The sequence below is a fragment of the Electrophorus electricus genome, chromosome 23 (assembly GCF_013358815.1).
Source record: "Electrophorus electricus isolate fEleEle1 chromosome 23, fEleEle1.pri, whole genome shotgun sequence".
NCBI lineage: Eukaryota > Metazoa > Chordata > Actinopteri > Gymnotiformes > Gymnotidae > Electrophorus > Electrophorus electricus.
This window is the reverse complement of record NC_049557.1, coordinates 858,965-886,804: the sequence shown is the minus strand read 5'-3', so window position 1 is coordinate 886,804 and position 27,840 is coordinate 858,965. Positions and strand designations below refer to the sequence as shown.

The 27,840-nt window shown below is 38.6% G+C and overlaps 1 protein-coding gene across 6 annotated transcripts; it reads right to left on the bottom strand.

Moving 5' to 3' along the window:
• Window positions 1–5,167: 5,167 nt before the first annotated feature.
• LOC113584922 (rasGAP-activating-like protein 1) lies at window positions 5,168–27,840 on the bottom strand. Of its 6 annotated transcripts, none has more exons than XM_027022154.2 (22): window positions 27,489–27,840; window positions 27,138–27,350; window positions 26,907–26,963; window positions 25,960–26,073; window positions 25,184–25,245; window positions 23,429–23,558; window positions 22,972–23,053; window positions 22,460–22,600; window positions 19,838–19,929; window positions 19,436–19,553; window positions 19,189–19,342; window positions 17,082–17,146; window positions 16,847–16,959; window positions 16,280–16,472; window positions 13,473–13,610; window positions 10,458–10,602; window positions 9,188–9,360; window positions 8,065–8,202; window positions 7,758–7,893; window positions 7,474–7,594; window positions 6,667–6,797; window positions 5,168–6,520 (listed from the first exon to the last, which is right to left on the bottom strand). In XM_027022154.2, the coding sequence occupies exons 2-22, from the start codon at window positions 27,200–27,202 to the stop codon at window positions 6,369–6,371; spliced, it is 2,520 nt and encodes an 839-aa protein (XP_026877955.2). In that variant the 5' UTR covers window positions 27,203–27,350; window positions 27,489–27,840; the 3' UTR covers window positions 5,168–6,368. The 6 variants fall into 6 exon arrangements, with proteins under 6 accessions (XP_026877955.2, XP_026877959.2, XP_026877954.2 ...); XM_027022158.2 differs by having other exon boundaries at window positions 25,960–26,068; window positions 27,138–27,168; XM_027022153.2 differs by having other exon boundaries at window positions 27,138–27,840.

The following is a 27,840-nucleotide window of genomic DNA, read 5'->3' as shown; positions in this document are numbered from 1 at the left end:
CATTCATTCAAGCGTTCCATTCAGGCAGCCTGGTTTTATAGCAATATGAAGATTAATAACAACAAAGCTAATCAGACTAATAACTCACAAAGCAAATATGGGCTAAAACTATTGGAACACATAACGTTTTCATTTTTGCATTTATCCCTGAAAAGGATATGGGCTGCTTGAATGAACAGTGTAATATTTCATTACATTGCATTCAGAATTGTATATTGCATGAGTAGAGAAGGATTTTTAAGTGGGATCTATATAATGCAGCAGGAAGGTTTAGAGTTTGAGCAGAGAAAAGAGAAGTTGATGGGAGTTGATGTAAAGAACAAACTATCTTCAATCCTAAGATTATAAATATTAGAAAGACTTGGAATTTTATGCAATTCTTTAAATGAAATATTGAATTTGAATTTGATGGATAAACCATATATTTTATGTCTTAAGGATAGAAATGCATTTGCTGTGTTTAAGCCTAGCTTGTGGTCATGTTATTTTTCAATGGGGTCTACTTTGTCTTCTTTCATTAAACCTAATTAACCCTTGTACTTCATACATTTATACTTGACCTCTTTTAGGCTTTCTATTGATACATATAGCATTTTGGTTTGTAGATTGCACCCTTTTACATTACTATTATGACCCAATAGACCTCTTTGGCGCATAGTATTGAAAATGTACGCCAACATACGCAGGAGATGTCTCTGAAGGACTGAAACATTTAGAGCTCAGTGCTGGAGTGTATGTGTAAGTGTATGTTAATGCCAATGTGTTTTCATGGCACTTGGCTGGGTTTTACAGTGGAATAAGGTACAGTCTGCTTCCCATGAGGGAAGCCATAGCAGAGATCCATGTGGTCAGTCAGGTGTACACAGACCATAAGGCCCTTCAGCAACTGCTGACAACACCAGGCTTTCACTGAGCCAAGCCAGGATGCCATCTTTCACATGCCATCCAAAGCTAATTATTGTATTGTTGTGGAGGGAGTTTGTCCATGAATCCCAGCAGCAATTTGGGTTTAATAGCGGAGTAAGTGATAAGTGATATAGGTGGAGGTAATTTTCTGTGTAATTCAGAATACAGAAAGGCTGAAACTGAAAGGAATACAAATACAAAGTGAAAAGATATAAACTGAAAGGAACACAAATTAGCTTAGAGAAAGAACACTGATTCTTAGTCATTTCTAAATAAATAATACATTAAAGAAAAAGCATTCTTATGATTCTTGTTTGCTTGACTATGCTTGACTATGGACTTGTTTGCTACAGAAACATACTGTATGACTGCTTTAGGAGACTTTCTGCAGCTGTCTTGCATCTTTCATTCTTTTTTCCTTCCCTTTATTTTCTGACTTTCTTTGAGCTTCTCATATGATGGATCCATGCTAACTTAATCATTTATTAAAGTGCCCATTTTCTCTGGTATGATGTCAAAGACGCATGGAGCCTCTCCGCATCTTTATGTCATGAGGGCAAGAGAAAGATGTCTTAATATGTGCATTACAACATGTATCAGGCTATGATTTAGTAATATTGTTAGACAAAACAATAAAAAGGGCTTTTATGATACATGTCTTTAAAAACATGTTATGATCTTGTTGCATGTTTGTGTGTTTCTTGTGAAATAAATGCCTCTTCACCAAAGAGAGATTGGATTCTTGTCTTTTTGTTTTGTTTAGCTGCTTCAATCCTGACTGAATCACAGGACTTCTAATATATTGTAAATGATGAGAGAAAATTGAGGCTGTAGAGATCTTCATGATACTGGACTAGTTTTATTTGGTGAATATCAGCTATGTTATGATGCAATGGCATAGTCAGTAAAATTGGGGGTGGGGGAGGGGAATATAGAGATATGCTCAAATGCCCCCCCAATATACTGTGATAAAAATACATTTATTCCATTCACTAGCTTTGAGCAATGTTAGGAGCTGTCAGTGTTCCCATACACTTATTATTGTACCACCGTACCACTGACTACCTAACATCTCTCACCTGCAGGAAAAGGTAACATTAATGTCAATACATAATTATGTAATTTTATGCTGAAATTGTAATAGTATAAATAATATTTTACTAAAAATTGTCAGTAATTGTATGAAGTGGAAACAAACATTTTGATGAAAATGGGCCAATTTGCGAATGCTAAATTAATCAACAATCACTACTGATGTTAGCCATCATAGCTAGGTTAGCTAAGTTACCTGGAAAGATAATTAGCAACACAGTCATGCAGTGACCAACAGTCTCGAGTATATTCAGCTAATGTTAATGTCTTTATGTTTGTTATATTTCTTAGAAATCCCACGTGAAGTCTCATTAATGTGTCAGTCATTGTAGTGCTGTCTGTAATCATAGCTCAGTGTTTAAGGTACTGGACTTGTAATTGGAAGGTTGCTGGTTCCACTGCTGTCAAGTTGCCACTGTTGGGCCCCTGAGCAAGGCCCTTAACCCTCAAGTTGTACTCTATCATAATTGTAAGTTGCTTTGGATAAAAGTGTCAGGTAAATGTAATTTATCATATATTTGTATAATATCCTGTCTATCTTGCTTATGATAAATGGCCTTATTTGTTTGAAAAAGTGAAAGCTAATTTTTCTTTCTCAGCTTTTGCCAGCTTTAATTCACAGTAATTCATGAGAAGGGGGAGGGTGGCAAAGGGTGACATTCAGCATTTTTTTGGGCAACCTCAAAAAAACAGAAAAGTAACCTGTGAGAGAACGAGTACCATCCAGATTAGATTAGAATAGAAGAGTTATACTAGTGTTAAGACAGTCTTTCCTGACACAACAATTACCAGCACATAAAAATAGTCAATAATCCGCCCGTTAGCATCATGGCAAGAAATACCAGTTGTTTACTGATAATATTTTTTTATGTTCACTCTTGTTCATTCAAAGTAGAAAGATAGTGAGAGTAGGAGGATGCTGACATGACAGGGAGAACAGGTGACGTGGAGGTGAGTGAGAAAAGAAACAAATATTGCTGGTTAAGATTAAGTAGCAACTTCATAACAGTCTCATCCTAATGTTTATTCAAGATATTGCTCCAATATTAGATAATAATAATAGATAAAAATAAATATGAACCATAAAGAAAAAACCTAATTTTAGATAATAATAAAAAAAACATTAAGACTAATAACGTAGTTCCCCATTTTGTCTGTGTGCGTGAGGGGATTAATAAAACAAATACATAACTAAAACGAAACGATTATAGATGACTGAGAAGAGAAGAAATACCAGAGCAGAGAAGAAGTGATTGGAGAAGACAGAAGAGGAGATGCCTAGAGAGGAGAGGGGAGGAAAAGGAAGGAGAGAAGAGATGACTGAAGAGCATGGGAGAGGAAAGGAGATTAGCATATAGCACCAGAGGAGAGGAGGAGAGAGGGCTGCAGAGGAGAGGATTAAGTTGAGAGGTTAAAATGACAGGTGAGCGGAGCAGATGTCCCTGATGCCCTCCCAAGTGTACTTGTAAGTAAATAAAAACATCAATTACCTAAACTTTGGTCACATTATCTGGACTTGTCTTCATCTAACAATACATAGATTTCTGGTTATATGGGTATCGTTTATTAGTCTCTTAATAATAATAATAATAATAATAATAATAATAATTTAATCTCATGAGTTAGTGAATTTCCTGCCCCCAGGTAGATGTGGTCCCCCCCCCTCCCCCCGTGTTCAGTTCATGGCTACGGCCTTGTTATGATGGTAGCAGCTGTCCTGTCCTGCAGAAGATCAAGGCTAAGCATTCATGTGTGTGGCTGTGTACCATTGCATGTGTATTACTCTTTATTGGTACCAGACTTCTACAGTGTCTGTAAACAAGAACAGTACTGCATTGTGGGGGCAGTGTGCTGATCCAATGTTGAGAAAATGATTAATATTGCTATTACTATTATCTAATGTTTGTTATACTAATTTTAATACAAAAAGATTCTAATAAATACATACTCATTATCTATTGTTATCTAATTATTTTAATAGAATTTCAATTATATAACTGTAATTTAAATCAATTATATATCATTAATAAGTGTAGTCATTTAAATCATTAAACATTTACTTATAAATAAGAACAAGGTAGAGTTTCATATCAAAACTAATTATATAAATACTGCAATGTGGTTATCTTACATTACACTACTGAAATGTGGAGTACTATGTTTACTAGTGAGTTAATTTATCGCCACAAGCAACACACTGAGAGAGCCTGATACAGTTTTAATGAGCAAGTAGTGAGGCTAAGAGGAATGACCACAGAGGACATACTTTCAGAGCATCACTGTGCCGACCAAATGGCTGGCAAAAACAATTACTGAAATGGTACCCTTGCTAGGCTGATGTATATAATTGCAAAGATCTGGTAGTAAACATTTAATCATTCACATTGTTGCATTTAATAATGCATCTATGAATGGGGTCCAAGATGGATCACTGGCTCTGCATTATTAACAACACTGACATCTATTGTAATTTTTGTATGGCACTGAAGGAACATGTGCCTTGTTAGCACAATGAAGTGCGGGCTTTTTGTTTTTCTGTTTCTGTGTGTGTGTGTGTGTGTGTGTGTGTGTTCGTGTGTGTGATTACACGCACGGCTTTGACATGATGCTAGAAGATGCCGCCATATTAACTGGATAGCCACTCTTTACTTTCTTTTTCTAGTTTACTCACATAATAGGCAGCCTGCACTGTTATAGATTTGTAGTTGCTGAAAGCTCCATGACACCCGCTTGCTAGGGCCACAGCATGGCTGTGAGTGATGGCTGAACATAGCAAACTAGCACACCATAATTAATTTAAAAAAAAAAATTAATTATTTTTGATTTTTTAAAAATCCTGCTCTGAGAGTGAGTCGTGTATGTATGTGCTTGTATAAGATGGGAGGCCAATTTTAATAACAAAAAAGAGGAAATGATAAAAAAGTGCACTACATCTTTCAGAATATGTGTGAGAGCTTAACAGGATCGTCTGTCTCCATTTCAGTGGACTCCATTTCAGTTAGGATTGATCCCTTGTGCATGCATATATGCGAGGGTATGACTGTTTGAGTGTGTGAGACACAGAGAACCGATGCTTCCCTAGTGTCTGGTACAAATTGATTACTGCTCAAAAGAACACAGGACACAAAGAGCTTTTGTCAAAACCAAAAATGTATTAAACCAACAAATATTCATGAATAAAAATATTAATTAATATGAATAAAAATACCTTGCCAAAAATAACAATTTGGCATGCAACACCCAACATATTATTTTTATCTCAACATATTATATATCTCATTCAAATAGACACAACCCAAAAATCACTATTGGCACTACTGTCAATTGTAAGTCATTATTCAGGTAAAGGTGAAAATCATACTCAAATACACAGATAGATATTAAATGAAAAAACAAACAAACAAACTCACTATTCAAAAATCCAGCTGACCATACATAATGTACTACAGACCACAGGCGTGCTGGTCTGACTCAGTTAGTTTTGCTCCATCGAAAAGCTTTTCTACAGCAGCTAACTCATTGGAAAGTTTTACCTGCAAAGTGGATAGAGCATAGCCTGGATACGTCCGTGGCAATGGCGTATACAGCACATTGACTGGATGTGTGTCCTAACAGCCATCACAAAGGCAATATATCTGTGTACTTTGTTTTAAAATATAAAAATATCCATAATATTAGGAGCAAACTATTCATTTTAAAAGTATTACTTGGAAGAAGAGCACAATATCACGTTCAACTTGATAGAGAAAGTGGATCATAAAGTCTTTCGTCAGCCATTGAAATGCTATCCTCTTTGTAAACCCAGATGAAGGCATGGCTGTTCTGTGCGCATACACGTGTGTGTGTGTGTGTGTGTGTGTGTGTGTGTGGGTTTGACAATGTTTTTTGTGGAAATGATGTCATTAAGCATACTGCCATGCAAGCTGCATCATACACAGATATACACTCATGATTTCAAAAGCTACAATTTGGCTGGTGGCTGTAAAATCAACACTAAGTCTATTCAAAATACAAACATATACAGGAAGGTCAAGCAATATTTCACTTCTGTCTTACGTCTGATTAAAAAGCCAGACATACATAAAACATAATATTCATAAACATAATAAACAAAACATCAATTTACTAAAGATTGCATAATTGTCTTTTTACAGTTTGTAGGATCCTAAAGCAATATTCATATTTACTTGGGAGGGTTGGATGATGTGGGTAATAGGCAGACGTGGCAAAGCCTCATAAGTAAATATGTCACAAGCAGGTCAGGTGTTTAGGGTGCATCAAGGGCACAATAATAGTTCACATTGTGGACAGCATTACAGGCTGTGAAGCATGTATGGAATGTATGGGATGTTTTTAGGGTGTAGTGCAATTTACTGAGGCAGGATGAGGCTATTCGCCTCTTCTCTCTCCTTTCGCTGGAAAGAGGTGTGGGCACGTTCCAAATCCAAGACAACGTTCAACAGCCGAGACGCTACAGCACAGAAACGCTCACTACGCTCCAACATGGGCACTTCTACTCTATCTGAAAGAGAGAGGAAGTGAGAGAGCCAGTTAGATCTATAGTATACTTGTGCGCGGACGTGTGTGTGTGTGTGTGTGCTTGCATGTGCATGTGTGTGCGTGAGGTTGCACACATTCTGCTTTCCCTTTGCTGTTCTATATTTTCACCTGATGGCTTGTTTGGCTCCACTACAGTCTCTTCCTGCTCGGGAGCTTCTGTTTCCTGTCTCTCAAGGTACTGCTTCCTGTTTCTCGACCCAGGCCAAAGAGTGGAGCCAAAGTCAATATGAGGCTTTGGACTCAGGACAGGATTGGTGAAGTAGAAGAAACCATTTGAAATGCATTGGTCCAAAGACAGTTAAATCAACATATACAGCTAAAAGGCAGACAGTCCCTTTTGTAATGGATAAGTTGCTTTAAATCTTTACTGACTACAGGTCCTCATTCTTGAACATTTTTGGTTTTTCCTTGATACACTCAATTCCACTGATAAGCCAATCAGCAAGACTTCAATTGCTGAATGAAAGAATACACAATGGGTAGAGTCATGTGCTTCAGACTTTACTCTTTAAATGGTTTATACTGTATTAATTATTCTTGGCATTAACTTTTTATAGAGGTTCATCTCAGACCACCATATTATTCAATCATGATCACGCATAATGGGATCACTGATTCCATCATAAAAGCTATTTGTCCTTGCACTGAGCACTCTGTGTAGTTTTGAAGTTTTGAGGTCACTAAAATTGTTCTTAAATAACAGAAAGAACCTTCACTCTGCACTCTTTCTTTAAATCTTTTATCATGTAATCATCTAAGTAATATACACATCATAAAAGTATTCATATAAGTAATATATAAAACTCAGCCAGGTTTGAAGGTCAACTCCAATAGAGACATCTTGTGGCAAGTTCCAGAACTGCAACAGCGCATCTCAAACTTGAGGCGCACACAGAAACACACAAGCACACACACCTGATTTTGTCTTTGCCTTGCAGCAGCTCTTTGTATATAGTCTGAGCTTCAGCATCTGGATCTAAAGGATCACTCCAATCGCCCAGAGTCACTGCAGAATGAGTACGACTACAGCCAAGTGCTAAGAGAGACCGAGAGAGAGAGAGAGAGAGAGACCAAAAGACAAACAGAGAGAGAGAGAGGGGAAGAGAGAGAGCGGAAAGAAACTGAATTATTCTGAAAGACCATTTATCTTCTACAACAAATTGAATGTTGATCCCTGTAGTACTGTGAAGCAGACATGCCTGTGCGGTCTGCCTGTAGGCAGCAGGTCCACTTGTTTCCATGGTGGGCCCCGGGGTGGAAGGAGGGAAGCATGTGCTCATTATAGATGCTGGCTTTCCTGATGGCCGACAGCCACTGGTTCAGCTCATTAACATTCTGTGGCAGGGACGCAAATGACAACACAACCTTTTGGCAGGAGCTCCAGGCATGTGACGCCTTGCACAAATGACAGAGAGTGTAGGTGGTAATCACTGCATGACAGTGGATGCCATCCATTGGTGCTTTGTGTGGGTTCATGTGTCTGGGGCAGCACGTTCGGGTAAGCACCTTGCACTGCAGGTACATGGTGTTGAGTTGGCCTTCCGGATCTTGGGTTACAACCTGCATGGCATTCTGAACCTGAAAGGCATTTTCATCTACTCTCTCCACTGCACACACACTCTGAATGGTAATAGAGGAGCGTGTCTATTGGTATATAATGCATGTGTGCACACACCCACACACACCCACACACACCCACAATTATGGAATAAATGGCTAAAGCAAAAGAATACTTGTGTAACATTACAAAAACACAGATATGAGCATGAGTATTTGTTAAGGGCCCCTTTAAGTCCATCTAATCTGTCCCCTAGAACACCACTGCTGCCTACCAACATGTACATGCAGAAGCAAACACCCACATGTCTCCCCCCCCCCCCCTTCCCCACCACATGATGGGCTAAAGCATTTAGGCTGTACAAGAGATGTTAACTAAAAGACTGGGCTTTAAGATGTAAATCAGCCTATTAGGGTCAGAAAGAGACAGAGGGAAACAGAGAAAGAAAGAAAGAAAGAAAGAAAGAAAGAAAGAAAGAAAGAAAGAAAGAAAGAAAGAAAGAGGAGATAGAAGAGGAGAGAGAGAGAGAGAGAGAAGAGAAAGAGAGAGAGAGAAAGTGAGCGAGAGAAAGCATTGTCTCCAGGCAGACTAGATGCTATATTAAGCAGGCTTTTATTCAGGCTCACACAAAGGAAGGTGACAGCTCACAAATCCTTTCAGTAGCCCTGGAGCCATGCTCGTCTTAGTCTTGTTCTGCTCCATGCACTTCCTCTCTGCTCCCCTTCTGAATGCATTTGCTCTGCTCTCCCTCGAGTTACTGATCTGTAAGCACCTTCCACCCCTCCCTAGTCTTTCTGTTGTTCTCGTATTCTCCATCTTTCCACATCAAAGGCAACAAAATGCTAATCATCACTTCACTAATGGCGTTCTCATTCACAAGTACATGTCAAGCTGGAATTGTTAAAGGTGGGACTGGGGCAGAGTTTGACAGAGAGCAGTGTGCTGTCCTTTGGATTATTCATGTTTTTCCCCCAAATCTTCATTTGTGATGGGAATGAGACACTTGGCAGTCATATTTGTATGTGCAATGTGGGATATGTGTGTGCGTGTGTGTGTTTGTGTGTGTCCTACCTGCCACTCAGGTGTTTTGGCATAGGACAAGGTCTCTGAGCTGAGCCAAAAGTAGCGTTTCTTAAACGCAAAACGCTTGAGCAGCTGGGGTCCATCGGCTTTGTGTTTCTGCAGAAAACCCTCCCTTATTGTCACAGAGGGTGAGTATGCCGCACGCTGTGGAACCTCACACACTGCAGTGAGAGGAAGCAAAACAAGGAACATAGAAATATTTGCTTTAATTGAGTAGGATAGAACTGCAGGGTTATTTTTGATCTCATTAGCTGAAGAAAGGAAATGAACCAAGTCAAAGGCCAAAGTGAAAGTCAGAATTAATTACAGATGTCCAAGTCCAAGCCCTCAGTCAGCAAACCAAAGGCTATAATGGAAAACTTCCTAAAAGCACGAGGAAGAAACCTTGAGAGGAACCAAGACTCTAAAGGGGGGCCCATTCTCTGGCTGACACTGGATACCACAATATAACCAACTAAGAGCAAAATAAGTAATGATAACAGATAAGCAATGTAAGTCTATCCCAGGTTTCTAGAAGTCCTAGACTGGGTTTGATGAGTGTATGTGTGTCGGAAACCAATATGGCATAAAAATGTCTGCCCAGGGTGGCTGGGATGGAGGGCAGTACAGCAGTATAAGTCAAAACGAACAACAGCACCCAAGATTTTTGGTTGAACTTCTCAGAAACAGACACTAGGGGGGGCTCTGGTAATGCAAGACATGGCACAGTGGAGAACTACACCTGGCATCTTGTACCTTGCTATTTAACCATGCTGCTCACAGAATAAAACCTAAATATGTCATTTTAGTCATTTCTGTTGAAACCACTAATGCAATATTTTTACACTGTAAAATAGTCCTAGACACACACACACACAGTAAGTATCTTAGCTTCGGTAAGTAGCTTACCTTTGTGAACTGTTGTAACAGTCTCTATGTAATCATAAATATTTAAGATGGTTTGGAAGTAATGTGTTGGACACAGTGACAAGGCAGATAAAGGTATGTCCATCGCTCCATAGATAATGCTTATATACATATGCAGACAAACAGACACATACATGCACACAAATAGGCTTCAAAAATAACTGAATAACGGAAATAACTGAAGATAACTAACAGATTCCATTACTAAGGTAATTAAGCTTGTTTGTAACACATGAACACTGTTAAAAGTGTCCATGATTATACATATGCGATGGTACCAACTCACTGTTGTCATGGTTATATGCTGTCATGGTCCTAAGTTTGTTGACTCACTGTTGTCATGGTGACTCACCAGCGTCATGGTCTACATCAATCAGCTTATCCAAAAAATCTTTAATGGATGCCACACTGCAAAGGATGATGGGATGTAGAGGAGCCATCCACTGTTCTTTCCCATGACCCAGCTGCAACCCAAGATTTCCTACACTCTGCAATGCCTGAGAAAGAGGGAGAGAGGGAGAGATGGAGAGAGGGAGAGAAGGAGAGAGGGAGAGACGGAGACAAATCAGGAAAGACAGGAATAATATTAGTGTACTGTAGTAAAACTCAAAATCAGAACTTTGGACAGTTTGGGAATGGCACTCGTGTGTATGCCATTGTGCATTTTGTAAGAAATGGTGTATTTACGATTGCATTTCTTTTCATACATTTTCAGGACAAACATGGACTTACCATGCAGGAATGCTGGTGAAAAATATGAATAAATGATCTTATCAAGACAAACAAAATGGTCCTGGCAACTTTGGTTTTTATAAAATTGACATGTATAATTTATTGTGTAAAGAAGTCTAAAGCCAAACACCCTCAGGTTACTGAACTTAAGGTAAGCGTTAGACAATTCTTATTACATGTATGTAGTTGCACACACACACTAATGACAATTATGCATGCTCATTTGAAAGCGAAATAACTAGTTCCTTCCACATTTCAACAGTCAACAGCTAGCTTTGTTATCTGACAGTGTTGCTGTGATGGGAGACGTGCAGTGTAAATACAACTAATCACAAAAATTATTGCAAAAGACATGCTTCCTCTAAGCTTTGTTGAAGGAGAAGGGTTTAAAAATGTAATGGCATTTCTTGAGCAAGAATTTACAGTTCCTTCACAAAAAATATTCACTTCAAACCTCAAGAAACTCTACAAAGACAAGGATGCCTCACTATATACCGAGTTAACCAGAGTGGAAAAACTGGCCTTGACCACAGATTCAAAGACAGTGTTATGACCGAATAACATCATAACATAATTCCACTTGCCATTACATTCTAAAATGGGAAAAAACCAATATTGGATGAAAACTTGGATGACATGCTTTCCACCACAGCTAAACCATGAGGACAAATTAGTAGTCATGGGATGTGTGTATGACAATGCTAGCAAAACAGTCTTAGCCAACAGAGAGCATCCTCAATGGGTCTCAAATCCTTGTTTTCCATATTCACTACAACTTGACTTGACTGCACTGTCATTGCATTGCATCAAAAAGGGCTTCACAAGCAAGGACATTGCTGCTTGTAATATAGCACCAGAAGGCAGGTGTGAGTGCATCTGCACATACAGTGAGGCGAAGGCTTTTGGAAGATGACGTGGTGTGAAGAAGGGCAGCAAAGAAGCCACTTCTCTTGAAGAAAAACATCAAGGACAGACTGACATTCTGCAGGAAGTATAGGGATTGGACTGCAGAGGACTGGGGTAAAGTTATTTTCTCTGATGAAGCCCACTTCAGACTGTTTGGGACATCGGGACAAATGATTGTCTGGAGAAGAAAAGGTGAGTGCTACTAAGAGTCCTGGGTCATGCCGACAGTGAGGCATCCGGAGACCATTCATGTATGGGGTTTGCTCAAAACTTTGCCAAAGAACACTACCATAAATAAGGAATAGTATCAAAAATCAACTTCTTCCAATGATCCAAGAGCAATTTGGTGATGAACAATGCTTTTTCCAGCATGACGGAGCACCATGTCACAAGGCAAAATTGATAACCAAGTGGATCTGTGAACAAAACACTGAACTTTTGGGTCCATGGCCAGGAAACTCCTGAGATCTCAATCCCATTGAGAACTTGTGGTCAATCCTCAAAAAGAGGGTGGACAAACAAAAACATAGAAACTGTGATCAACTCCAAGCACTGATTAAGCAAGAATGGGTTTCCAGCATGCCAAGGTGAATTACAGAAGTCTTAAAAAATAAGGGTCAACACTATAAATATTAAGTCTTTGCTTAAACTGCATGTATTTGTGTATAAAAAGTTTTTTTTTAAAAAAACGTATGAAATGCTTATAATTGTACTTCACTATACTATATAAACATCTGACAAAAAGATCTAAAAAAAACCCAAAAACTGAGGCAATAAACTTGCTGAAAACCAAAATTTGTGTTAGTCTCAAAACTTTTGGCCACGACTGTATCCACTTAATATTGATCCCAAGTTGATGGAAAGTTAATGAGAAGTAGTGGCTAGTGCAATTTAGCAAGACTCTACTTGTTCATGCCAGTTATGCCTGTGGGCAGGGCTCATCCTTAACTACCTCCTTAACTACCTGCTTCATTCTTGCCTCGACCCTGAGCAGGTCGACATGTTATTATTTCTTAATAGAGATACAGAGTTACAGATTGTCTTTGTAAAGCTTGGTAACATTATTTTAAAATGTTACTTACTCTGCAGTTTATGGTAATGTGTAATGTAATTGTAATTTTTTTTTCTCCTCGCTCTCTTAGATCGAACTAGCTAGGTCTTCTGTAAGTTCCATCTACCCACCTAAAGATTTGTGATCAAGATCGAGAATTTGCGGTTATAGCACCCAATTTGTGGAATGCTTTGCTCACTCCTTTGAGGTTTGTCGTTTCTGTGGATTCTTTTAAAGAGCAGCTAAAGACATCAATTTTTATACAGGTAAATGAGTAAATCGATCGCAAATGAGTAAATCTATCGCATCACGTCTGCATTTTACATACGTATTGTGCATTGTATTCTGCTATGGTTTCGTATTTGCATTCGTAGGTTGTGAAGCATCCTTGTAAAGCACTTTATGACTTAGGTCTGGGAAAAGTTATATATAAATAAATGTTACTTACCTACTGTTCATGCTTATGTTTTGTTTAGTTAGCATAAACACAGAAAGCTAAAGGTTATAGTTATCTTAGTGTCGTAGTGGTATGCGTAGCGAAATCTGTCATTTTTATGGTTAATGTTAATATATTGTTCCATTTAAAATGGTAAAAAGATAGATATATAATAAGCGAAAAGAAAGAAAAACAGCTACAGACTGCTGTGATCTTGTAAATGCATGTGTGTGCATGTATACCTTAGCAAGCAGCAACAGAGTTCTGCTTGTACGGGTGTCTGCATGGTGGTCCCTTAGGTGGAACAGTTTAGGAGTCAAAATCGCAGGTGCAAAGAAACGGAGGAAAAAAAACCCACTGATTGCCAAATACTTCACATCCTGCAGAAAAAGAGAGTGTGAGGGGAATTATGCTGAGGGTAGATAAGCATGACATTTACGTGAAGCAATATAATACTCTCTCAATACTCTCTTAAGCAGGGCTGGGAATGCTCTGGCCCACAGGCTATGTAGTGGGCCACTGTATATGGCCCACCATTTATTTCCTAGATTTTTATTGGCAATATGTTTCGGTTTTACACAACAACTATTGTTTTCTATGCAAATAAAATTAGTTCTTGTCAAATTATCCAATTAGCCGAGATTTTAGTTTCATCTAATAGCTGCATCTCTGGCATCAATAAGACAATTTCAAAATCTAGTTTGAAAAATGGCAGAGGGAAAGTAAACGATGAGAGTCAGGTTAAGAAAAACAATTTATTTTTCTTTGAAGTGAAAAGAAAGCCAATATGCTTAATTTGTGGAGAAGCCCTCATAATTTGTAAGAAAAGCATTATTGAAAGACATCACACCAAACAAGCAATTATGCTTCTCTACAAGCAATGGTATGAGCAGAGAAAATTAAGTTGCTCAAGAATAGTTTGACTACACAGCAAGCTTTTTTCAAAAAGCTAATCTAAAAAGGAGCTGGACAATGTGAGAGAAGTGAGTTATCTGGTGACTGAGTAGATTGCAAAAAGACTGAGGGCATATTCTGAAGCGGAGATTTTGAAGGTCTGCGGGCACCGTGACAGTGGCTCTATGCCCTGGTGTTCATTGTGGACATCACAAGCTATCTGCCAGAGTTCAATGCTAAATTGCAAAGGCCTAACCAGTTGTTTGTCTCACTCATGTGAAGTCATTTTGATCCAAACTCAAGCTGTAGCAAATGCAACTTGAAAGGGGCAATTTGGCAAATTTCCATACTCTTCATGATTGAAATCCTCTGCCAGAGAGGAAAACAGAATATTTGAGGGCATGTGCTCATTTGCTAGACGTGTTTAGTCAAAGAATTCAAGATGTGAAAGAAAGAATCCTGATATTTACATCTTTGCAACACCTTTCAGTGTAAATGTAATTGATGTGCCAAGTGCTTGCAATTAGAGCTCATTGACCTTCAGAATAACTATCAGCTAAAGGCTAGGCACAGCAAAATGGATCTGGTAGAATTCTACAAAAAACGTATGTGTTAATGTCTGTTGCTTGCAAAAAAGCCAACTGCATTCAATATTAACATCAATTTGGAGAGGCAGCTGTGTGTTTGCCACACCATCATTGCCTCCAGATGTTTCACAGCTGGTAAAGAACATTCTCACCCCTTACATTGAAACTAAAGATAAGAGACCAAATTAGAATATATTTATACGATCCTCACCCTGTATGATGTCCATATTAGTTGACTATAAGTAACTTTGCTGCCTGTGGTCAACAACCAGATATGTTAGTATTAATTTGGCCTCCTGTGGGAAAAAGGATCCCCACCCCTACACCTGATCCCTTTATTAGCTGAATACCTTTTATGGATTTGATATTGAATAGATGTGATTGCCATTTGTACCAATTTATACTTAATCACCCATAATGACAAATGGAAAACATGTTACTAGAGAGTTTAGAAAATGAATTTGAAAAAATTAAAAAACTGAAATCTCTTATTCACAAAAATATTCATTCTCTTTGTTGCGCCCAGGTACAACATGTTTGCTTTAATAATTCTTGAGATGTGTCTAGAACATCAGGTAGCTGGAATCTACCTGATGCTATTTGAACTGATTGAACAGACTCTGAAAAGACACAAACATGGGTCTATAAGAACTCATGAGTAAAAGTCATATGCCTGAGTAAAAGGCATGTCAGCCTGTTTAGAGTTGGCTACATGGCATGTACAGGTCTTTGGACTCTGGAAAAAGATGATCTGCGCCAATGAGACAAAAACTGAACTTGCAGAACAGCAAGTACAATATCTGGTGAAAATAGGCACTGTGCATCCCCTGGCTAATACCATCCCTACAGTGAAACATTGTGGTGGTAGCATAATACTATGGGGGTTCACACTAGCAGGGACAGGGAATCAGGTAACAGTTGGACATATGAATGCAGCCAAATACAGGAACATCCTTGAAGAAAACCTCCTCTACAGAGCATGCAGACTCAAACTGGGGTGACATTTCACCTTTCAACATGGCAATGACAAGAAGCATACAGCAAAAACAAAACTAGAATGATGGCAGGGCAAGTCTCTGAATGTCCTTGAGTGGCCCAGTCTAAACCCAGCCCATTGGACATCTGGGGAGAGACCTGAAGATTTCAAGGACACTCACCACTGAATTAGACAGAATTTGAGAGGATCTGCCAGGAAGAATGAGATAAACTTCCCAAATCCAGGTGCAAAACATGTAGAGATGTACACAAGACCTGCAGCTATAATTGCTGCCAAAGGGGCTTCTTTAAAGTATTAAAGGATTCTGAATACCTTTCTTTAGATTTTTAATACAGTTTTGAAATTCTCTGAAAACCTCTGAAACTCTGAATTCTGTTTTCACTTTATAACTATATGTCAGTAAGTGTAGATTATTAAGTAAAAATGGCAATTACATTAATTCAAAATCAAACACAAGTAAATGGGTCTGAATACTTTCTGAATCTACTGTACATGTATAATGACGATGTCAAGTGCAATACAACTGAAAATGCTAGAATAAAAAAAGAAAGAAGAAGTTGGATTCTCTAACCTCATTTTCAGGCTCAGGAAACTGTTCCTCTACCCGTTTATGGAGTTGCTTAAAAACCACTCTCATGGCAAGAGGACACTGGGAAACGGAGTTTACAATGGCCTCCATGATAGTGGTTAGATACATCTGCAACATTCCCACGCTGCTGTCTCTCACCTCTGCTTCAGAAGCTGTTCCCTTAAATGATATACGTCTGGGGAAAAAAAAGACATAAACAGAAAGTATGGACCATAAGCTTTTGGCTATATCCAAAGTTATACACCAGTCCAAAACAGATATCAAACTATTTTAAAGCAGTTGGTATCTACTGGGTGTATGTGAGTCATAGCCTGCACTGCTCTGTGAGAGGACTTCAGAGATCTGGGTCTGTCAAAGTATAGAAACTCAGGAGGTTCTGGTGTTGCTAGGCAACTGCTCCTCCCTACTTTTTCTTTTTCCCATTTTTATACCATGTTTATCTTCTCCAGAACAATGTATGTGACGCTTACAGAAGATTCCTTCCTTCATATGCTTCATATATTTGTGCGTGTGGGTGTGTGTGGGTGCGTGTGTATATGAGGTGGATACCTGCAGCGATTGAGGTCTATCTTGCAGGGGTCAAGCTCAATGTATTTCTTTTCTTCAAAGATGTGGTTGATTATAGGCTTTAAAACCTCATGTAGATATATCATTCCAACAGCCTATCAGTGATAAATCAATTAAACACAAACATTCACACTCACACAAAGATGCAATTCTTATTCAATTCAAATAAACACAACAAAAAGAAGCTCAAATAACCTCTTCATGCTCTTTTACTCACCTTCATGAACTGTTCCATGGCTTTGGAGGCCAGAGAATTAGAGCGAAATAATGTATTTGGATCAGCTAGCAGGAAAAGATAGAAAGGGAAGGCAGAATTTGTTAGATATACACACACATATACATGGACAAACACACACACAAACACACACACACACACACACACACACACACACGACAATTATCAGTTATCTCCCGTTTGTTATGATCTACATCCTGCACAGAAAAAAATTGAGCCTACCTCACCTGATTAGGATAGCTGCAGCCTTCAGTTTTAACTAGATTTACCAATTAATGATACATAATACAGTATAAATATGATATTCAAAACCATACTGCAGTTCATGGAAATGGTGGTGATGTTATCTCTGCTACTGGAGAACAGCCAAGGGCAATAACCAAGATAATTGCATAAATCTGGTTCTATGTAGCACATAGTAAAATTCTTTACTACAGCAATTATGTAAGCTGATCAGGTTGGTTTGCAACATGACAAACACCTCAGACAATGGCCACCTGAGCCTTCATGCATTAATAAAGACCTTTATCTTGTATATAACAAAGACCTACCTGCTGTTATACTGTTTCTAAGACATTTTCAGTAATTTTACTGTATATTAGAGATGGCACAATGGCAATTTTTTCTGTAACGATCGGATACCAATATCTTGCATTTGAATGTCACCGTATATCAATGCAATTATATTGAATTAAAACCCACTATGGACTTGTGGTTCACATTGTTATACCGTTCACATTGTTATACCGCCATGTGAGCAATATCTTTCCCCAAATGATGTATATGACATTGACACAAGATGCCTTCCTTCATATATGTGTGTGTGTGTGTATGTGTGTGTTTCTGTGTGGTTTCCTGTATCGGTACCAATATCTTGCATTTGATTTTTGTCCAATAATGATACCATTATATTTCATTAAAACACTGTGGAGCTGTGCATATCTGTATTTGAACATAATAGTTAATAGTGAAAAAACCTCTACAGTTAAACTCCATGGCTGTGCATATACTGCTTAAAATAACCTGGCTGTTATCATGTGACTTGCAGTGTGCTGCTGCAAAGCACTGCTGTGCTATTTCCAGGCAGGATATGTGATGCTATCAGATCAATTTCTCCCAATAACCAATACAGCATATTTTGCTGATGTCGATCTGATTCCGATAAGTGTTATCGGATCAGTGCCATCTCTACTGTATATTACAAATTATTTTGGATATGAAATGGCTGTTGCTTTCTCACCATAAAATAGGTCTATTATGTAAAGACACCATTAAACCTACACACATACATCCAACACCATTAAAAAAGTTAATATTGCTTCTATTAATGCAAATGCAACAGTGATTTCATTGGATCTTAACAGAAAATCAGCAAAGTAGATTATTAGCACAAAAATCTAAATTAACATGTATGTGCCCGGCTTTCCTGTCTGCATCTATCTTTCTAACTTTACTTTTCTTCACTCTCCAATGGCTATTCTCATCTTACGATCAACACGTTCCCTTTTGAAGATGCTTCCTGTGGAGTTGCTATGGAAACTTATTCACTTTGTTTGTCAGCAACCTGATGCTAACGCAACATAAAAATCTAAGTCCAGGCAATGAGATTGTACATGTACACACACATACACCCATGTATGCTCACACTTACAATAGTGTGTAGAGAAAATGGGAGAAAACTAATTAATAAGCAGGACTTGTAACATCGCTGTATGAGGGGAAAGTAATTGGGCAGCTGGTGAAGGATAAATATAGCCATGGGGAAATGTCGCCTACTCTAAGGACAGTTTCTGCTAAGCAAGCTAAGAATCAAATAAGAATTGCTAACAGAAAGACACACACTCACCAAAAGATGTATACATTTTTCCTTCATGTACAATTTGGATAACTGTTCACATCAATGCAAAAGTGACAATTTGCCTTAAACAAGCAAACCTAAAGAGATTATATTCTATACATTCTTATGTTGTTGATAATACTGGAGAAATTTCTAGCCAATGGCATTGAAGATTGTTATTGATATTAAATGCTCTAAATTAATAACATGTATTAAACCTATACACATACAGAAAGAGACACATGAACATACTTGTGTGGTGCACTTCTCTAGTATTGAGGTAGTCCAGGAATGGTACAACTAGGCCCTGGCCAAGATAAATCTTCACTAGCGTCATCGCAATATCCTGACGACTTTCTACAGTGGTCACCTCCTCCAGCAGAGTTAATGGGGTTAGGTCATCTACCTGACACAAAGAGAGGGGAACCAATTATATAACAACACTACTTACAAGAACTGTACACATTTACCTGCACCAGTGTGCACTGTTTGTTTTTACCTCGGCAGGTGAGATGACAGCTTCCACAAGCAAATCTATGAGAGGCTGGTAATACAGAGAAGGAAGAATCCTCTCCTCAGCTAAGCGTACCTTCAATCGCAAAGCCCCCAGCTTCCCCCTGATAGCGAGACAACAAAAGAGAGAAAAGACCAGTGGTATTGAGTCTTAAAAACCGTGGTGAAATGGGTGTATAAGAGAAATTAAAAAGAGATTCCCAGAGGCATCATCATCATCATCATCATCATCATTCCTTCATCCACCCACAAGCACTTCCACAGTGACTCATCTGCTTATGAACCTCCACCCTGATGTCACATTCAAGTCTCTCTCTCTCTCTCTCTCTCTCTCTCTCTCTCTCTCTCTCTCTCTCTCGCTCGCTCTCTCTCTCTCTCTCTCTCTCACCCAGCATCATCCTCTGAATTGCCCAGTGGTAGTAGACGAAACCAGCCTTGTAGCAGAGGAGTCCTGTACAGGCAAGACATGGGGATTTCTACCTATGTAAACAAATAAAAGGCATTTGTGGTTATTCCCTCTAGGGTCTCCACAAGAGTCAATTGTCTACATAGAGCAATAAAAGTCAATACACTGACATGAGCAATGTTGTCTAGTTATAAGAAAACAATTATTGCTATAGGAAGGAAGGGATTAAATAGATGTTGAACTACAGACAGAAGTGTAATGCAAGAATCAATAGCTGCGGTTCTGAAAGCCAAAGGAGATCATATTATATATATATATTACTTACACACACACGCACGCACGCATGCACACACACACACACACACACACACACACGCACGCGCACACGCACATGCACACGCACATGCACACACAGCCTGGCGAAAAAAAGGTCACCACCTGGATTTAACTAAGCAAATAGGCAATAGCCTCCCATTGGATAATTACTGCATGGGTGATTATGTTTCAGCTGGCAACAAGTTATTTAACCTGAACTGATGCAGTGAGTACCTTTTCATTTGTTAAACAACCATGTTGAAAGACATCCTGTGGTCATGGAAAAGATGTTAATCTGTTTCAGAAGGGTCAAATTATTGGCATGCATCAAGCAGAGAAAACATCTAAGGAGATTGCTGAAACTACTAAAATTGGGTTAAGAACTGTCCAACGCATTATTAAAAAGTGGAAGGACAGTGGGGAAACATCATCTTCGAGGAAGGAATGTGGTTGGAAAAAATCTTGAATGATCGTGATCAGTGATCACTTAAACGTCTGGTGAAATCAAATTATAGAAAAACCACCGTAGAACTCAGGGATATGTTTAATAATAAAAGTAAGAGCGTTTCCTCATGCACAATGTGAAGGAAACTCAAGGGATTGGGACTAAACAGCTGTGTAGCCTTAAGAAAACCACTTGTCAGTGAGGCTAACCGGCAAACATTTGCTAAGGAGCATAAAGATTGGACTCTGGAGCAATGGAAGAAGGTCATGTGATCTGATGAGTCCAGATTTACACTGGATGGGTGATGGGTGTATCAGGGTAAGAAGAGAGGCAGCTAAAGTGATGCACCCATCATGCCTAGTGCCTACCGTACAAGCCTGTGGGGGCAGAGCTAGGATCTGGGGTTGCTGCAGTTGGTCAGGTCTAGGTTCAGCAATGTTATGTGCCCAAAGAATGAGGTCAGCTGACTACCTGAATATACTGAACGACCAGGTTATTCCATCAATGGATTTTTTTTTGCCTGATGGCACGGGCATATTCCAAGATGACAATGCCAGGATTTATCAGGCTCAAATTGTAAAAGAGTGGTTCAGGGAGCATGAGACATAATTTTCACACATGGATTGGCCACCACAGAGTCCAGACCTGAACCCCGTTGAGAATCTTTGGGATATGCTGGAGAACACTTTGTGTAGTGGTCCAAATCTCCCATCATCAATACAAGATCTTGACGAAAAATGAATGCAACTCTGGACAGAAATAAACATTGTGACATTGCAGAAGCTTGTGGAAATTATGCCACAGCGAATGCGTGCCGTAAGCAAAGCTAAAGGCGGTCCAAGGAAATATTAGTGTGTGTGACATTTTTTTTTTGGCCAGGCAGTAAACAAGGTTTCTAGAGAAACAGGACATATTGGACAGAGGTCCTTCATCGGCTGTGGAAGCAAAATGTAAAGAATAATGAAGTATAAGAAGCTAATGAATGGAACCCTGAATGGTTAACTAAAGGCCTGACAGTCCTGATCCTGAAGGACCCCCAGAAAGGGTTCAGTTCCATCCAACTATTGGCCGATAACCTGCCTCTGCACAACAAGGAAGCTCCTGTTAGGCATCATTGCGGCTCAGATGATTAGGCAGAAAACTCAATATGTATACAGAAACATCTGTGCCAGGTACAGGCTGGACGTTCAGAGGTCAAAGTGGGATACACCCCTAAAGGTTGTGGAGAAAGGCCAGGTAAAGATTCTGTGGGATGTCCAGATACAGACAGACAAAATGGTAATGGTTAACCAGACATAGTAGTGATGGATAAACAGCAGAAGAGGGCCATAAAGTTAGATTTATTCCAAGTGACTGCAACATTAGGACTGAGGAACATGAAAACCAAGGGCAGAGAAGACCTGGAAAAGATGTGTAAATAAAGGCAACAGTTGTTTCCGTGGTAATCAAACTATTGGGGCTGAGGCCCCCAAACTGGGAGAAAGGCTTCAGCAGATGCCAGGAACAACATCTGAAATCTCTGTCCAGAAGAGTGCAGTCCTGGGAACAGATAAAACTGTACTACGCAGGACCGTCAAGCTCTCAGGAGGGTGAAGACAGGCTGAAGAAGATATATATATATATATATATATATATATATATATATATATATATATATATATATATATATATATATATATATATATATAAATAAATTATAAAGTATAAGGTTTAAATATTTATATATAATTATGTAATGTCATGTAAAGTGATACTAGAAACAATTGTACATAATAGTATTAGGTAATATTCTAAATTATATGGGATTAGTTAGATGTTTCCCATTTTTAAAATCTCAGGCTTACCTTTCCCAAGAAGTCATTTTTTCCCACCATGTCCCAGTCCCAGACTTCTAGAGTGACAGAGCCCAATTCAGACTCGCCTGCTTCATCCAGACACAGTTCCAGGGTCTCATCCCAGTGTGGGAAACGGGTTTTCTTTATGATCTGACACAAACTCGCACATGCACACATATACACACCCCACCCCCACAACAAACACACATAAATAATACATATACTGCATCATTTACTATATTTCAGGGAAGCCCCAATCGGTATACATTTTTGTATTATCCCTGGTCTAACACACCTGTCAAAGTTCATGAAAGCCTTGAATTACCTGAATAATTGAATCACCTGTGCTATACACAAATTTTAAAGAGCATAGCATATAACATTGCATAATATTGCATATTATGAAATTAATGACCTTAGCTACATATAGTCACATTATTCTAACTTAAAATTTAATTTCTTTAGTTTAACAAAAATGCTATTAATGTGTCTGCCCAATAATTCAAAACAACCTTACTCACAGATGTCTCAGCACTAAGGTTGTTATAGAGAATTCTGGTGAAAGGATCTGATGTGCCAGTAATATCACGAGGGGCCAAATCTCTACAAGAAACATGCAAAACAAAACAAATACCACTGATACTATAAAAAAAACCCATGTCCCATACAGAACGCTCTCAGAGACAACTTTTATACTACTATATAATGTCATGCCACATAAGGAGATCCTGCAGGATTGCCATGTAACAATGAGTTTTGCCAAATGTAATGAGCCCCCCCTGCCCTCTGTCAACAGACCACACAAACCCTTGATCATGCCATTCTTCAGGGTTTAAGATATGCAGTTCAGAAAAGTAAAATAAGTATAACCGGCATTGCCACATCACTTTAATCTTCCATGTCAGTAAGTTACCAGTATGTCACTTCACTAAAAATATAGATAAACTCCTACACTGCCTGCTTGTGTGCATGTCTTACCGGGCCTCTATAACACGGCATTGCAGCCAGGTTCTCTGGGCTTCTCTGTGCAATTCCAGGGCCACGTGGATCTCTCCCTGAACCTCTTCATCTGGATCCACACGTGTCAGATTCAACCAGTTATCTAGACCTGCATAAACAACCCAAGATGTCAAAATCCCCCACCTCTTTCTATACAATTAGGAATTTCTATAGCAAAGTACTGCTAAACGCAACCTTAATCTGTCTGTAATCAGCAAGCCATCTTTTTAATCTTTTAAGGCTGTGTAAAATCGAATTGTCAAAATGTTCATTCTTATGATATCATTACATGGCTTACAAATCCTTATGAAAGAAACAGGGACATTATATGAGACAGGTTGAACAATGCATACAGTAGAAATACATACATATATATTTACATTTACATTAACGGCATTTAGCAGACGCTCTTATCCAGAGCGACTTAGAAAAGTGCTTTGCCATTTACTCATAGAATATATCCAAGTACAGTATAGTAGGTTAGAATTAAACATACCAATGAACTAGAATACTGTAGATTACAGGGATATATATATATATATATATATATATATATATATATATATATATATATATATATATATATATATATATATATATATATATTATATATATACACACACACACACACACACACATACATACATATACATACAGTAGTCCCTAGAAACATGCATCAAAGCATTTTCTGGCCAAATCCAACAAAGTGAATGAGAAAGTGGTGGAGCTATGAGCTTCCCATGATACTGTGGGTGAGGGTGACTAAGTGCTGTCAGGCTGCGGTGATTAATGTGTGCCAAGTGCATGCTGGGAAGATTTAAAGGTCTCTGGTGAAATCTGGTGTGATGTCACTGGTACATAATTTGCACTCAGAATGACTCATGATCTCCCTCATATGGAGGAGACTTTCTAGTTGTAGATGATCCAGCATCAATTTCTATGCAGCCATAATGCCCGGCCAAGCGCAATCTCTATGGCAGCACATTCAGCTGAGGGGTGCATTCAACAGATCAGTCTGGCTCTCCTCAATTCCAGTTAATAAATATATGTAAGCTGCCAGAACTCAGAGTGAGTTTCACACTCATAGGTTCATCAGACTGTTCATTGAATTACTGATGAACATTTTAAACATTAGGGGTGTTTTGCCTCTATTGTCACTTCATGAAATGTGTACAAATCTGGCAATTATTTAAATTTATGCCAGAGGTTTGCCAGTTGGCTTCTTTTGCATTAGCGTTTAGAAGTTTTGCTTGATATATAGCTCATTTTATCACTGTGGCTGCAGGGCAGTTGATAAGAGGGCATCACTTTATCAGAGTTGTGTTTAAAAGAAGAATTATCCAATGTAATTAATGTGTCCAAGAAAATGCAATGGATTTTAAGTTGAATTTACTTAAAATGTGTTAAAATCCTTATAAAAGTATCCCAAATACTGGTATTTAAAGAAATCTTTTTTTCAAATAAATTACTGAACATGAATCTCAATGTACAGCACAGTGAAGGAAACCTAACTGTAGGTCAGCATAACCTTAAAGGTCACTTCTCCATTCAGTCAAACAGATTAAACTGGCACAGACACACGCAAGGCCATGTGAATACTGTAATAAATTCCTGCTTTCTCTGCCTTACTGTCTCTCTTTTACAATATGGCATTACAAGTTAGAGGAGCCTGCCTAGTCCTTCCACTTCTATAAAAAATTTAGACATTTCAAAAAGATTCATACTTATACATACCTTTAGACTGATTTGCTATAACCTCTTTGCTTAAAGAGATTTTTCCAATGACATCATCATGGCTATCACAAAATCAGAAACAAAAACATCAGAATTAGTACTAATTGATTATATTAATTCAGAATTATATGAACTCAGTTAGTTCATATATTCACACTGTACCATCCATAATATCTGTTGCTAACACTGATCTCATGGTAGAGTTATATTAAGGAGAAAATAAGAAAATAAATGGTTAGCAAACATATAGGTGACACTTTGTATACTAATTTTCTTCAGTTGTATTTATGTAAACACTAAAGAACAATAAAATAAGCTTACACTATGATACTGAGAGTATTTATCTATTTAGATTCTATTCCTCCACCTCTGAAACTAATCAGTTCACAAAGCAATAGGAAGTGTGCTGTCAACACTAAAATTAGATGCCATGCAAAACATATGGCGGTTAAGGTTAAAAGGCATGGTTATAAATTTCTTAAAATGCCAGGCCATCTGTGTGTATGAATACATGCTTGAAGGAACATGGCGTTTGCAAACAGAGATGCTAATAAGCTGTGATAGCTCATCAGATGAGCAGAAGGCAACACCGATGCAAACAGGACCATGTCCTCCTACTCTCCTGCCTGCCATTCATCTGTCCACCTCATGCAGAACACGTCATTCATCTAGCCACAAAACAACTATGTACTGTTTAGCATTTCTACTATGACACAATTCTTTGATACCCTTGCAGCCCATGATATAGTGGTAAGGCATCTATTAGTCCATCTCACCCTATTGTGTCTTCATCCATCACATAGAAGGTGAGGGTATGGAACCCCATTGGCATGTGTAGTGTGTACTCTTCTCCCCAAAATGGATTCAAGTTCTTCCAAATGGTGGCTGTTCTTTTGAGTGAATATCAGAGTAGAAGATAACAGAATCTGTAGACACAGACTGGATAGATTCTGTAAATATTTAATTGAACAGATGTTCAGGGTGTACATGTAGGGAAGGATCAATTGGGCTCAGTGCATGCAGAAGGGGTTACATGTCTGCAAAGGAAGAATTATGGTAGGATTGGATGCAGAGAACAATTAAAGCAGTCATAATTGGTGATGATGGTAAACAATAAATCCAATCAAATGATCACTGGAAGGACGAAAGATAATTTCCATTTCAAAAGCATGAAAGCGTTTTCAGTATGCATAACGCACCATACCAGGTGTGCTGTTCCTCTAACTATTACAACATGTAATCTGGAAGCAGAACATTCTCTCTCCCCTTCTCTCTCTCTCCCCTCTCTCGCTCTCCCTTGCTCTCTCTAACACACACATACACTATACTTCTGAGAAGGGAGTGAGGTCCTGTGCAATAATTTATGCTGTTCTCCATGGTAACTTACTGGTGTCTTAAAGGGCAATGATGGATCAGGTTCTCAGGGGGAGATGGGGAGTCGCTACATACACAACGATCATAAAAGTAATAAACCTAGCTTCCCTTTAATACTTCTGCATTATGTCTAGCAGTGGGTATGTGTGTCAGGAGAATAGGGCCATACCCAAGATGCTCCCGGGTACATCTGAATGACTACTATTACTTCAATAAGGTAAAAGTGGGGTTGCTGAATACTCAAAAATAAGCAGATATGCAAATACAATAATATTACGAGTTCACACACACACACACACACACACACACACACACACACACACACACACACACACCAACTGACACTCACCTGGCCACGACCTCGTTGTCAACTTTGACAATGCAGTAGGGATCACTGGTCCCCGAACTTGGCAAGAAAAATCGAGACACGTTTTTGCATCATATATTCTTTCTGACGTTTTAAAAAATATATAAGATGTAACCAAAACAAAATTCAGGAACATCCTTATTTTATCATTTTAACTTTTATAAAATGACTACATTTAAGCAGTCTCAAATAAAATCAACAATAGGGACTTACACATCTTTTGCCGGTAGATTCCGTCCTTCTACTATTCGAAAATAAAGAGAAGTGTTTTTGGCCATTTTCAAGACGGTAAATGCAGAAAAATTCCAGATTCATTTCATAATCCGTGACTTCTTTGTTGGTTATTCTCTGAACGATGCTTTTCGCCCCAAATGTGCATAAGGACGTGTAGACAGCAGTACGTTTAAGTTGTTCGGCGCATCTTTCCTTTGTCGTCGGACACCCACATGATCAACCGCCACGCAAAATTATTTTTAGAGTGTGTTTGAGCTTCACCTTTATGATCACCCAGTGTGACAACCTATAGTCTGTTTGTTCGTAAAAAAAAAAAACGTACTAACTTACATTACATGGCTCTCATTTGTAGAAATCCTCACTTCAGTCAGAAGAATCAAACAAGTTGTCCACAAGGAGTCGATGTATCTGTCAGCATCAACCCGCTTGTCCTTGTGTCCAGTTACAGAAGCGTCTTTATTTTAGCTAGGTAGTATTCCCAGCAGTTACAGAAGCGTCTTTGTTTTAGCTAGGTAGTATTCCCACCAGTTACAGAAGCGTCTTTGTTTTAGCTAGGTAGTTTTCCCACCAGTTACAGAAGCGTCTTTGTTTTAGCTAGGTAGTATTCCCAGTGGTTCCTCTAATGACACATGCTCACTGATGGCCACATTTCAGTGTACTTACCTATTGACAGATAACGGGC

Bases quoted from the DNA above. Each gene is read 5' to 3' on its own strand.
- LOC113584922 (XM_027022153.2), bottom strand. From the start codon at position 27,202: ATGGCCAAAAACACTTCTCTTTATTTTCGAATAGTAGAAGGACGGAAT. The intron at 19,930-22,459 runs GTAAGCCTGAGA...TTGTTTACATAG, and splicing joins AAAATGACTTCTTGGGAAAG to GTAGAAATCCCCATGTCTTG. The intron at 8,203-9,187 runs GTAGGACACACA...ATATACCAATAG, and splicing joins CCAAAACACCTGAGTGGCAG to ACACGCTCCTCTATTACCAT.